The 14208-nt window shown below is 37.7% G+C and overlaps 1 protein-coding gene across 4 annotated transcripts in view; it reads left to right on the forward strand.

Annotated features, from left to right (window-relative positions):
• The window catches only part of PATJ (PATJ crumbs cell polarity complex component), a 391357-nt gene that overhangs the window by 94460 nt on the left and 282689 nt on the right, over positions 1–14208 (forward strand). For all 4 annotated transcript variants that reach the window (XM_077768086.1, XM_077768084.1, XM_077768085.1 and 1 more), the window contains 2 exons: positions 355–478; positions 5088–5262. In XM_077768086.1, the coding sequence (XP_077624212.1) occupies positions 355–478; positions 5088–5262 (299 nt within the window). The remainder of the gene's footprint in view (positions 1–354; positions 479–5087; positions 5263–14208) is intronic.

A 14208-nucleotide genomic window follows, 5' to 3' on the forward strand; every position in this document is an offset into this window, starting at 1 on the left:
TTCTATGAGTTTGTATGGATCAGCCATTGACCTTGCTTGACTGGAGAGATCTTTATTCTTATACCTTTGTGATTGCTTACTTAAGTCCACTCATTAATGTTTATAAAGCAAATTTTTTGTTAAAAAAAAATCCAGTGTTTGTAAAAGAAAAAAAACCCATTTTATTAGTCATACTCTTGCAGAGCTTAAGTTAGCAACATTCATAACTGCTGACCACAGTATAAACAGCTACTTGAGAAGGCTTGTTTGCAGGGCCAGTTTTCCGCAGTCATTATTATCTGGTTTGAACAATTTTATAATGTTCCTCATTTTATTACAAAGTCCTAATGCATTTCTGTCTTTCTTCCTCTCAAGGTGAAAGAAAATTTTGGCATTGATTCCCTACCCTCTGTGCCCTCATCTGAAGGAAGCAGTCAACAAGGCAGATTTGATGATCTGGAAAATCTTAATTCATTAACAAACAGCAGTCTGGATTTGGGTTTGTGATTTTTGTTTCTCATAAACACAAATTACATTATTTTGCAATCTTTCAGCTTTGTTTTTATAGATGATAACTCTTACTGTCCTGTTTTCACTCATTATGCAAATTTAAATGTTTATTAATCTGCTTCAGAATATCTGGAAGAATAAACGTGACTCATATTTCAACGTAGAACTTAAGATTCTCTCTTCTGAAACGGCTGTATTTTCAATGCCTGATTTTGCTTTTTATGAGCAGTATGGATTAAAACTAAAACTGATACCTTACGTGCTAAGTTTGGAATAAGTCTCTACTAATATATATTAAAACCTCTGATGCTATTAAGTGATACTGTTAGCTCATTGAATGGGGTTGTTAAATATTAATAAAGAGAGTCATATTTTAAACATTTATGAAACATTTTTATGGCCATATATTATAGTCAATTTTGGTGCATTAATAACTTAGTTTCCATTAAAGAATCCTAAAAGTATAGTGCCTCTCCCTGCCTACCCCCAATATTGACTCTTACATAATTTTGAAAACTTGACTATGAAAAATAATTTTTCTTCATCCAACACTGAAATATCAAAGGCTGTTATATTATTGAGATCCCTAGGTGAGACTGTTAAGTTCTTTCACCACACTGGGATTTATGGAGCCATTGTTCAGGATTTATGCTGTCCTTCATGTGTTATGACTCTGCTTATAGGAAAAGTCTGTCTCTGGGCAATTCTCATGTTGTATGGTAATACATTGGAAGGGTTGGAGTGCATTATAGAAAGCCATGTAATGGTTTTTATGAATTCAGCATTCTGTTGAGTAAAATCCAAAGAATGGAATGATTAACAGTAAAAATTCAAGTCATCTCTGAGATGATAACTGCTGTCAGCTCCGAGTCAAAACAGAGCAAGGCTAGTTAATTTTGAATATCTAAGATTTGATGAGTTTATCCCATTTTTCATGACAATTGTGACTAGGATAAAAATGGGACTTCCCTCTCCGCCCAAAAGTGTCCCATTATTCTGTTTTTTAAAAATATACCACATTTCCGTAGTCCTCTAAGTACTTAGAGAAGATTTACTGCACAAATGAATAAATAATTGAATTAATAGGCCATATCTGTTTGATTGCCATGGATACTTTATAGCAGTGTCATTACTATTTTGGACCAGATAATTCTTTATGGCAGAGAGCTGACCTGTGCTTGGTAGAATGTTTAGCAGTTTCCCTGCCTTCTAACCCTGATGCTAGGAGTACTCACATTCCCAGTCATGATCAAAATCCAATGTCTCCAGACACTGCCAAATGTCCCCTGGGGGGCAGAGTTGCCCCTGGTTGAGAATCACTCACTGCTCTACGCTGTCAGGATTGAAAACATAGACTGGCTATGTGGGGTGGGTGTTTGTGGAGAAGAGCAGCAGAGTTGGGAAGAAGACAGGGAAGGTAGTCCTTCTTGAGCTCTGCTCTCTGTTTTCTCTAAGTGACTCCAGAGTTACTTCTTCTGACTTCTGCCTGCTCTAGAAGTTTCCTAGGGCTGCTGTAGCAAATTGTTGCAAACTTGGTGTCTTACAACAACAGATACTAATTCTCTCACTGTTCTCAAGGCCTGAAGTCCTAAATTAAGGTGTTGTGCTCCCTCTGAAGGCCCTAGGGAATAATCTGGTCTTTGTCTCTTCCACTTTCTGGTGGCTCCAGCCTTCTTTGGCTTATGGGTGCATCACTGTGACATGTGCCTCTGTCTTCACATGGCAGTCTTCTCTTTTACTGGTGTCTTATCTTCTTTGTCTCTGATAAGGACATCTGTCATTGGATTTAGGGCCCACTTGGGTAATCCAGATGGTCTCATCTCATGATACTCAACTGAAATGTATCTGCAAAGACCTTTTCTCCAAGTAAGGTCACGTTGACAGGTCCTGTGGCTTGGATATATCTTTTAGAGAGGTCCCCATTATGTTCACTACTCTGCCTTAGTCTAATACTTTACAAGGACCTGGGAATTTATTTTTTTTAGCCATTATAGCTTTGGGAATGAAGTTAAGCTTGTATATCTTAGGTCTGTCCTCCCTAGAAATACATTTGTAACCACATGCTTTTAGGAAAATTTTTTGAAAGCCTCTAGAATGCTATGTGGCAGGCATGACTATTTGGATTAATGCTAACTGTGGGTAGACTGAGAAATTATTAATAGAGTTGATACAGATTTCAGCAGCATACATATTGAATTCCTTCTAGTCAGAGTTTGACTTTGCTCTTGAGACCCGTTGCAGCAAACAGCTGACTCTTTCAGTCCCACGTCCCTCTGTATGAAGCAGGTACCCTGCTGTGTCGCCAAGCAATTCCTCAGGCTTCTCCAAGCCTCTCTGTTTCCTCAATTATAAACTGAAAGATTTGGGCTAAGTGTTCTCTCTAAGCCCTCTTTCAAATCTGTAACTCTTTGAACACTTTATTAGTAATGGACAGTTTTAGATTTGTCTCTGAACTACTAAATTTCTTTTTCTGAGCAAGTAATTTAAAAATTATTTTTGAGAACCTTATGTGTAAAGAGCTATTTTTGACCCTATATGTAATCCAACATTATGTAGCCTCTAAGAGCCTTTCTCTGCTGTGAAATTAAACCTATAAATGAGCATAATTAATAAGACAAAGCATAAAAGATAAATTCCAAATCAGTAACACATTCAGTATTACAAGATTTCAGAAGGTTTTGGACAGAGGGTAGTTCTGTTTCCTACTCTGTGACTGCCCCTGTCTGGAGGGTGCCCACGGGGCGCCCTGGATGATTCTCTGTCATTGGGTCAGGCGTGCATAGTCATTTGCATGCCTAGCTTTTACTAGAAATTGAGCTTCTGGAGGGCAAGGCTTGTATCTGATTTTTGTTACCATAGTAGGTCCTCAAGAAATGTTTGTTGAATGAGAGCATGAAGTGCTGCTCATGTGTAGTTATTCAACAGCATTGCAACCCCCGGCCCTCCCTCCTCCTGGCAGCGGCAAAGTTATACAATAACTCACCCTCCCCTTTCCTTGGATTCTCGTTCTCTTTATTTTGTGGACCATTCTGTTCTTGCTCTTTACCAAGTGTAAGCCTTTTGGCAATCTCCCCCATTCCTCTCCTATAAACATTAACCTCCATTTGTCCAGGAAAAAAATTTTTGTAACTTCTTTGTTTTTCTAACCTTTGTGCTCCTGTTATGGCCCTTACCTAACAACTGCATAGGCCCTCGAGGACTTGATTTGTTTTATGGGCTCTAGAAACTGCGGTGTACTTGGCAAACAGCTCTGTAAAGTCTGAGTGTGTCACGCACTGTGACAGATGAGAAATGTGTGCCTGAGCACCATCACCAAGGGTCCATGGAGGAGGAGTGGGTCAAAGGGCACGGGCAGCCTTTCTGTGGAACAGGTAATGAAAAGTTTTAAACAAACTGCAGCAACCTATGAAACCCAATGCCATAATTTAACAGGCTGCTTTTACCAGTGTGGCTGGATGGGAAACAGCTCAGCAAATAAAACCAGTTCCCTCTTCTTAACACTGGTTTTTGGCCATTCGGCCAGAATCTGGTCCCACCCCTGCTCCCTCCTCAGTGGAGAGGAGGCAGACATAGGCAAAGCTAGAACTCTTTGGTGATGCGATGGATTTGAGTGCTTTGCAGGAATGGAGGCCCCAGGGAATAGGAGAGAAGGGTGCATAGGGATGGAGGACAGAGCATGAGACTTCCTTTAACACAACTGAGCGTTACAGTGATGTTCACTCCTTCTTCAGATTCTGTTGTGTCGCCAACTGATTAGATCCCGATTTCAAAGTTTCTAGACCAGATAAAAAGGTGATATATGCACTTGTTGAACGACTATATTGTACACCTGAACTGTACATAACACTGTGTATTAACTACACTGGAATTAAAATTAAAACATTTTTGGGGCGCCCGGGTGGCTTAGTCGGTTAAGCGCCCGACTTTCGCTCAGGTCATGACCTCGCAGTTTGTGGGTTCGAGCCCCACNTTTTTTTTGGTTATGTGTTATTCTGTGGAATTATTTTTTCTTGTGATGAGGACTTCTAAGATGTGTTCTCTTAAGCAACTTTAAAATATGCACTATAATATTTTTTTAATGCTTACTTTTGAGAGAGAGAGAGAAGGAGACAGAATGAAAAGCAGGCTCTAGTCTCTGTTCAAGTCCAGCATGGGACTTGAAATTACAAAATGTGAGATCATGACCTGAACTTAAGTCCGATAGTCAACTGACTGAGCCACCCAGGTGCCCCTTATTTTTTTTAATTTATTTTTATTAAGTGAAAGGTAGGAGTGCCTGCAGTTGAGACAGCTGAGGTTGATAAGGGAAAATGTATAGTGAGATTAGAATACCATCACTAAGGGGATTCTTTTGATAAAATATTTATATTGCTAAAATGTCATCTTTTCAGTGAGGCCATGTATAAATGCAACTCTCTTCCACTGAGGAGTTTCTGTCCTCCTTCCTTGCTTCATTTTTCACCATCTGGCATATTAAACATTTTACTTATTTAATTTAATATCAGTAAGATTTCTACCTAGAAGAGGCCTATTTGTTGAACGAATGAAGGCTAAATGAAAGCATCTTGTGTTCACTGTCATCTGGGTTTGCTGTTTAGGCATGATGATTCCAGATGATGCTCAAGGTCCTGGCTTGCTTGTTGAACTTCCTGCTGTGGCTCAAAGAAGGGAGCAAGAAGATTTGCCTTTATATCAACTACCCAGGACTCGAGTTGTTTCCAAGACCTCAGCATACACAGGGACACTGTCTTCTAGATATACCACAGATGCATGGTATGATACCATTTATCTTTGTTTTTGCATTATGAAGGAGTTTGGTTGTTTTTTTTTTTTTTTGCTCTTATAAAAAATGCAGTATAGTAGACAATTACTATGAGAATGTCACATACTTAAAATTGAACCATATATAAAATTTTGTACTCTTACAGTATGGAAAATGCATTACATAGAATATTTGCTTAGAGAATAAGAGATTAAGAGTTTAACAACATAACCAAGGCATGCAAATTAAGGAGGGAGTGGATTTAAGAGAGAATTTTTTGGAGTTGGTGACTGATAACGTGTGTCAGGATGAGAGGACCTAGTTGAGGATGACTTGTGTCTCTGGACTAAGACGATAAATGGATTGTGGTGCCATTAATTCTTTAACATAAGTCTATAGGAGCAAAGGAAGCAAACTCTGTGTCTAATGATAGATGAATGGATAAAGACAAAGTGGTATATATACAATGGAATATTAGTCATAAAAAAAATGAAGTACTGTGTTCTCAACAACATGGATGCACCTAGAGTGTATTATGCTAAATGGGGTAGGTCAGACAGTGAAATAGAAGTATCCTACGATTTCACTTATATGTGGAATCTAAAAAAACAAAGGAAATGAACAGAAACTGTCTCATAAACATCAAGAACAAACTGGTAGTTGCTGGAGCAGAGGGGAGTAGAGGTGGATGGGTGAAATAGGTGAAGGGGATTAAGAGTCACAGATTTCCAGCTATAAAATAAATAAGTCACAGAGACAAGTACAGCATAAAGAATATAGTTAATAATATTTTAATAATTTTTATGGTGACAGATGGTAGCTACACTTACGGTGAGCATTTCGCCATGTATAGAACTGTTGAATCACTGTGTTACACACCTGAAACCAATAGAACATTGTATATTATATTTCAGTTAAAAAAACAGTTTATAGGAGCATGAACAGGTTGGAAGGGGAAACGAATTCAGTGTGGGACAAGATGAGGGTTCCAGTATCCATAGGAAAACAAAGTGAAGTGGAGTCAATTAGGTGCGTGATTCTGGGGACTCATTTTGGGATCTATACTGGTGTAGGTAATTGGGAGCAAGATCAAGTGCAGGCGAAACTGCTGGATTTGAATAGTCATCCAGGGTAAGCTCAAATACTCAGAAGAGCATGGGACCAAAATTGGAGTCTTACAGAGCAGCAAACATCACAAGGATGAATGGAGGCAGAAAATCGTGGCGTGAACAAAATGTTGGAGGAAATTGATGAATCTAGAGATTGTCATAGAAACCAGGCAAGAGAACATTTTACCATAGGTTTCCACAGACCTTTATTACGGTCTACAGGGAGGTCAGGGCAGATAAAACGGAAAAGTTTACATGGGGTTTGGCCACACAGATGCGCTTGGTAAGCATAGAATAATTTAAGTAAAGTAGAAATTAGAGAGTAGTGGGTTGAGAATTGAACAGATCTGAAACTGGGCATAGTACGTCCAGTAAGACTACTGTTTTCAAAATCCAGGTCATGAAAAGAGACGGACAGAATGTGTGTTATCTATATAGAGGGTATTTTTGGACTGAGGTAAAGAAGGGGTTATGCATACTTAATATATATATTATTATATATATGTATATATAACATATTGTGTGTGTTTCTGGTAAAGATCCAGCAGAGAAATATGTAGGTGCTGGAAAGGTAGTGATTAAACACAGTCCCTGGAGAAAGCAGAGAGAGAGAAAGACATTGCATACCTAGAGAGATTAACCTTTGATAGTTAATCTACAGAGACAGGTGCCAGCCATGAAATCAAAATACAAATGCAAGTGCTATTTGTATCCTGTGAGTAGGAATCCAAAGAGATTCTAATTTTTTATATGTTTTTGTCAGTTAGGTAAAGATTATTTTAAGAGTGATAAGGTGGTAGTAATGTGAACATTAAAAGTAGAGGTGTCACTTTTGAAACATGGGTAGGAGAGTAATGGCTTAATGGTGGAAAGCAGTTTAGAAAAATCTTGCTCCCCACCCCACACCTTCCAACTTCCCAGGGTGAGAGAGTGACCATCATTCACTTGAACGTGGTATCTGGCAGAGAACCAGAAGCTATTGAGAGAACATTTAGTGAAGAGGTCAGAGTGTGGAGTAGTTTCTAGACAATTCAAGGAGATTCTGTGGAGCGTGATGGGTAGTTTGGCCTGAGGACAGGGAGGAGGGAAAGGGGCCTCGAGTGGTAGGTATGAGAATGGAAGCAAGGTCTGAAGGAGAAACCAGAGCAGTGGAGAAGGAAGGAGTTGGAGGTGTTGGCCAAGCATAACAGAGATGAGAGATAGGGTGGATTTATTGGCCTTTGAGTTTTTATTAAAACTTTAGTCCAAGAATGATTTTGTGTTGATGTATGAAATGTCTTACAATGATATCACTTCTCTGTTCAGCAGCCTGTGACTTTTGCCTGTAGTTTTATTTATTTAATTTATTTTTCAGATTTTATTTCCAAGTAATCTCTGCACGCAATGTGGGGCTTGAACTCACAACCACAAGATGAAGAGTCACGTGCTCCAGCTACTGAGCCAGGCAGGCGTCCCTCTGACTATAGTGTTAGATAGAAACTTCATATCACAAAAAGTTGGTCTCTGTGCTTCAGCAAACTCCTTTCTGAGTGTAAAGGAAAAGACTAAGGGGCTCCTGGCTGGCTCAGTTGGTAGAGCAGGCGACTCTTGGTCTCAGGGTTTTGAGTTTGAGCTCCATATTGGGTATGGAGCCTACTTAAAATAAAATTAAAAATTAAGAAAAACAAAAAAAGGAAATGAAAGGCTTAGAGAGGCTCAGCTACTTGGAGGAATCTGATGGCTTTTCATTCAGCAGAACTGGACCGGTGTTCAGAGGGGAGGTGCTGACAGGTCTGTTCTTGTGTCCCGGTGTGAGCAGTGTAACCAGGAGGAATGGCTGTAGATGGAAGTACTGGAAAGCTTAGAAATATAATTTTATGACTTTTTAAAAAATTTATTTTTAACTTTTTTAATGTTTATTTTTGAGAGAGAGCGGGGGTGGGTGTGACTGGGAAAAGAGCAGAAAGAGAGCGAGACACAGAATCTGAAGCAGACTCCAGGCTCTGTGTTGACAGCCCCAATGTGGGGCTCCAACCCACGAACCACGAGATCATGACCTGAGCCGAAATCAGTTGCTTAACTGATTGAGCCACCCAGATGCCCGTGATATTTTTTTAAATTAAAAATAAATTTTTTAAAAGTAATCTCTACACCCAACATGGGGCTCAGACTCCAACCCTGAAATCAAGAGTTACATGCTCCACTGACTCAACCACCCAGGTGTCCCTAATTTTGACTACTTATATATGATCAGATTACTTTTCAAATGAGACATCTTTATTTTGTTAAATTTCTCTTCTGTTTGGTGTTAGTAATTAAATCTCTCAAAGAATTCAGAAATGAGGCTGCCTTTTTAAAGGTATAGTAGTGTAACTGTAGAATTGGAAAATACCTAAACAAATTTCCCAAACCACTCCCTTTCTTATGCAGAAGTCAAAATGGAACATCCATTCTGTCTTACCCAGTTCTTGCACTTTCAGAAAGGGAAGATAACACTTTACTTCTACCTCATTCGTTTCTTTTTCTCCAAAAGTAACTTCAACAAGCTGATTTCGTATGTGGGCACAGGCATTCAGGAGTTTCAGCCTAACTTTTGAGAGATCAGTCTTGCATTTGTAGGTTGTTTTATAGACTCGCTGCTATAGATTCAGGATATAGTGAAACTTCAGCGGGTAATAGAAGAGTCCCTGTAAGTCATGTTTCCCCCCTCTTATTCTTTAAAGGTATGTCCCATGGAGTTAGGTTCATAGGTGACTATTTATTGCCACTCAGGAGCTTTTCTAAGTAACGCATAGATTCTTTTGGAAGATAGTCTTTCAGATCCGGGTATCCTGAAGTGCTAACTGATATTTTAGAGTTTCTACTTTGCATTGATTTTGGTGTAGAAGCCAGCTGAGTTATTTAGTGTACAGTGTGCTTCTGCACCCCACTGACTTCTCTGGATTTTTTTGGTGTTTGTTTTAATATTAAATTTAAAGGGGACCTGTGGTGCAATGGATAATGTGTCTGACTACAGATCAGAATATTTATTCAATTTATTTAAACTCAAACAAAACAGGGGCACCTTGGTGGCTCAGTCAATTTAAGTGTCCGACTTTGGCTCAGGTCGTGGTCTTGTGGTTCCTGGGTTGGAGCCCTGCCCTTGGCCTCTGTGCTCTGCTGACACCTCAGAGCCTGGGGCCTGCTTTGGAGTCTGTCTGTCTGTCTGTCTGTCTGTCTCTCTCTCTCTCCCTGTGCTGCTCACTGTTTCTCTCTCTCTCTTTCAAAAATAAATAACATTAAAAAAATAATAAACTAAAACAGAAACAGTTCGCCCATTTCTCCTATCTCTCACCCCCTGCCTCTTGCAGCAGTTGTCCTCTGTGTCTGAGCTTGTGTTTTTGTTGTTTTATTTTATTTTTAATGTTTATTTATTTTGAGAGAGACAGAAAGCGTACATGAGCATGGGAGACATGTAGAGAGAGTGAGAGAGAATCCCAAACAGTCTCTGCGCCGTCAGTGAGGCTTGATCCCACAAACTGTGAGATTATTACCTGAGCTGAAATCAGGAGCTGGACACTTAACCGGCTGAGCTTCCCAGGCACCCCTGTTGTCTTAGATTCCACATATAAGAGAGGTCATATGGTATTTATCTTTGTCTGATTGATTTCACTTAGCATAACACCCTCAAGTTCCATCCATGTTGTCTCAAATGACGAGGTTTCATTACTTTGATGGCTGTACAATATTCCATTTAAAATTTATACCATGATTTCTTTATTTATCTATCAGTGGACACTTAGACTGTTTCTGTATCTTGGCTATCATATATAATGCTGCACTGAACATGGAAATGCATGTATCTTTCGTATTAATATGTTCTTTCTTTTCAGCTAAATACTCAGAAGTGAAATTGATGGATCATATAGTAATTGTATTTTTAAATTTTTGAAGAAGCCCCATACTTTTTCCATAGGGTTGCATCAATTTACATTTCCAACAACAGTGTGCAGGAATTCCCTTTTCTCCATATCTTTGCCAGTCAACACTTGTTATTTCTTGCTTTTTTGATAATTTCCATTCTAATAGGTGTAAAGTGTACTTCATTGTGGTTTTGATTTGCATTTCTCTGCTGATTAATGATGTTAAGCATTACCAGTACTTGCTGATCATCTGTATTTCTTCTTTGGAAAACGTCTTTTCAGATCTTGAGCCCATTTTTAAATTGGATTGTTTGCTTTTTGGTATTGACTTGTATGAATTCTTTATATATTTTGGTTTTATTCCCTTATCAGATATATGACTTGCAATTATTTTATCCCATTCAGTAGGTTGTCATTTCATTCTGTTTATTGTTTCCTTTACTGTACAGAAGAAGCTTTTTAGTTTGATGTGGTCCTACTTGTTTATTTTTGCTTTTGTTCCATTCACGTTTGGTGTCAGATTGCAAAAATCACGACTAAGGCCTATGTTTTCTCCTGGGAATTTTATGGTCTCAGGTCTTATATCCAAGTCTTTAATCCATTTTGTGTTAATTTTTGTGTATGTTGTGACATAGTGGTCTAGTATCATTCTTTTGTGTGTGGCTGTGCCATTTTCCCAGCACCATTTATTGAAGAGACCATCCTTTCCCCACTGTATGTACTTGGCTCCTTTGTTGTAAATTAATTGATGATCTATATGTGGGTTTATTTCTGGACTCTATTCCATTGATGTAGGTGTTTCCTTTTATGCCAATACCATACTGTTTGATTACTATAGCTTTGTAATATAGTTTGAAATCTGTAAGTGTGTTGCCTCTAGCTTTGTTCTTTCTCAAGATTGTTTTGGTTATTCCAGGTCTTTGTGGTTTTATATAAATTTTAGTATTGTTTGTTCTATTTCTGTGAAAAGTACCGCTGGTATTTTAATAGCAGTTGCACTGAATCTGTATATTACTTTGGAAAGTATGGACATTTTAAAAATATTAATTTTCTGGGGTGCCTGGGTGGCTCAGTCAGTTGGGCATCCAACTTCAGTTTAGGTCATAATCGTGAGTTTGAGCCCCACATCGGGCTCTGTGCTGATAATTCAGAGCCTGCTTCAGATTCTGTGTCTCCCTCTGTCTCTGCCCCTTCCACATTTGTGCTCTGTCTCTCTCTCTCTCTCAAAAAGAAACAAACTTTAAAAAATTTTTAAAATAATAATTTTTCTAATCCATGAGAATGGAATATCTTTTCATTTAATTGTGTTGTGCCTTCAATTTCTTTCATTAATATCTTGTAGTTTTCAGAATGCAGGTTTTTTATCTCCTTGGTTAATTTAATTTTATGTATTTTATTCTTGATCAAATTGTGAATGGGATTGTTTTCTTAATTTCTCTGATACTTCGTATTGGTGTAAAGAAACACAACTGAATTTTGCATGTTGATTTTTTATACTGCAACTCTACAGAATTTGTTTATTCTAACATCTTTTTGATAGAGTCTTTAGCATTTTCTATATATGATATCATGTCATCTGCAAATAGTGAGTTTTACTTCTTCCTTTCCAATTTGGATACCTTTGGTTTCTTTTGAATAAAAGTGGTAACAGTGGTCATTCTTGTCTTGTTCCTGATCTTAAAGGAAAAGCTTTCAGCTTTTCACTGTTGAGTGTGATGTTAGCCTTGGGCTTGTCATATATGACATTATGTTGAGGTACTTTCCTCTATACCTGCATTATTGAGAGTTTTTATTATAAATAGATGTCACATTTTATCAAATGATTTTTCTGCATCTATTGAGATGATCATATGATTTTTAGCCTTCATGTTGTTAATGTCTTGTATCACATTGATTTCTGATTGAATCATACTTGCATTCTTGGAATCAGTTTTACTGCATTATGGTGTATGATCCTTTTAATATATTGTTGAATTTGGTTTGCTAATATTTTGTTGAGGAGTTTTGCATCTTCAAAGATACAAATATCTTTGTCTTGTTTTGGTATCAAGGTAATGCTGGTCATGTAAAATATGGTTGGAAGAGTTCACCCTCTTCTATTTTTTGGAAAATTTTGAGAAGAATTGGTAATAAATTTTCTTTGAATGTTTGGTAGGATTCACTAGTCAAGTCTTTTTGGTTCTGAACTTTGGTTTGTTGGGAGGTTTTCAGTTACTGATTCAATCTCCTTGTTAGTAAATGGTCTATGCAGATTTTCTATTTCCATCTTATTCAGTCTTGACAGATTGTATGTTTCAAGGAATTTATCTGTTTCTTCTAAGTTGTCTCATTTGTTGGCATATAATTGTTCAATAGTAGTCTCATGATTCTTTGTATGTCTGTGGCATCAGTGGCATTTCTGATTTTATAGGAGACCTCTTTTTCCCTTGGTTAGTCTAGCTAAAGGTTTGTCAATTTTGTGTATCTTTTCAAAGAACCAGCTTTTAGTTTCATTTATCTTTTCTATTGTCATTTTAGTCTCTATTTCATTTATTTCTTCTCTAATCATTGTTATTTCCTTCCTTCTAAAACTTTGGGCTTCATTTGTTTTTCTAGTTCCTTCACGTGTAAAGTTAGGTCATTTGAGGCTTTTCTTGTTTCTTGAGGTAGGCATTAATTGCTATGAGCTTTCCTCTTAGAACTGCTTTTTTGCTGTATCACATAAAGTTCGGTATGTTAAATTCCCATTTTTGTTTATCTCAAGGTATTTCTTTTATTTCTTTTTTTATTTCTCTTTTATTTCTCTTTGGATTAACCAATGGGTCAAAGAATGTTGTTTAATCTCCACATATTTATGAACTTTCTAGTTTCTCATTTCATACCTTTGCAGTTGAAAATGATGCTTCACTTAATTTCAGTCATCTTAAAATGATTAAGACTTGTGGGGCGCCTGGGTGGTGCAGTCTGTTGAACATCCGACTTCAGCTCGGGTCACAGTTGATGGGTTCAAGCCCTCTGTTGGGCTCTGTGCTGACAGCTCAGAGCCTGGAGCCTGCTTCAGATTCTGTGTCTCCCTCTCTCTGCCCCTTCTCTGCTCATGCTCTATCCCTCTCCGTCTCTCAAAAATGTTAAAAAATATATATATTTTAAAATGATTTAGACTTGTTTTGTGAGGGTGCCTGGGTGCCTTAGTCAGTTAAGCATCTAACTTCAACTCAGGTCATGATCTCAGGGTTTGTGAGTTTGAGCCCTGCATGGGGGGTCTCTGGGGTCAGAGCAGAGCCCACTTTAGATTCCCCCTCTCTCTCTACCCCTCCCCCACTTGTGTTGCATATACTCTCTGTCTCAAAAATAAACTTAAAAGAACAAAACAAAACTTGTGGCCTAAGATGATCTGTCTTAGGAAATACTCCGTGTACACTTGAAGAATGTGTATTCTAATGCTTTTGGATGGTATAATCTGTATATGTCTGTTAAATCCATCTGGTCTAACATGTCATTTGAGGTAGATGTTTCCTTATTGATTTTTTTTGTCTAGATGATCTATCCATTGATATAAATGGGGAATTAAAGTCCCCTACTATTATTGTAACACAGTTTTTCCCTTTAGGTCTGTTAATGTTTGCTTAATATAGTTAAGTGCTCCTATGTTATATATAAATGTTATTTTCTCTTATTGGACTGATTCTTTTATCATAATATAACACCCTTGTCTCTTAATCTTTGTTTTAAAGTTTATTTTGTCTGATAGAAGTATATCTGCTCCAGCTTTCCATTGCATGGAATATACTTTTTCATTACTTCACTTTCAGTCTGTGTGTGTCTTTTCATCTGAAGGGAGTCTTGTAGGCAGCATGTAGATGGGTCTTATTTTTTCATCCATTTAGCTACTTTTTGTCTTTGGAGATTTTAGTACATTTACATTTAAAGTAGTTATTGAGAGGTATGTGTTTATTGTCATTTTGTTCATTGTTTTCTGTCTGTTTTT

This window comes from Crocuta crocuta, unplaced genomic scaffold, assembly GCF_008692635.1.
Source record: "Crocuta crocuta isolate KB4526 unplaced genomic scaffold, BGI_CrCroc_1.0 scaffold85, whole genome shotgun sequence".
NCBI lineage: Eukaryota > Metazoa > Chordata > Mammalia > Carnivora > Hyaenidae > Crocuta > Crocuta crocuta.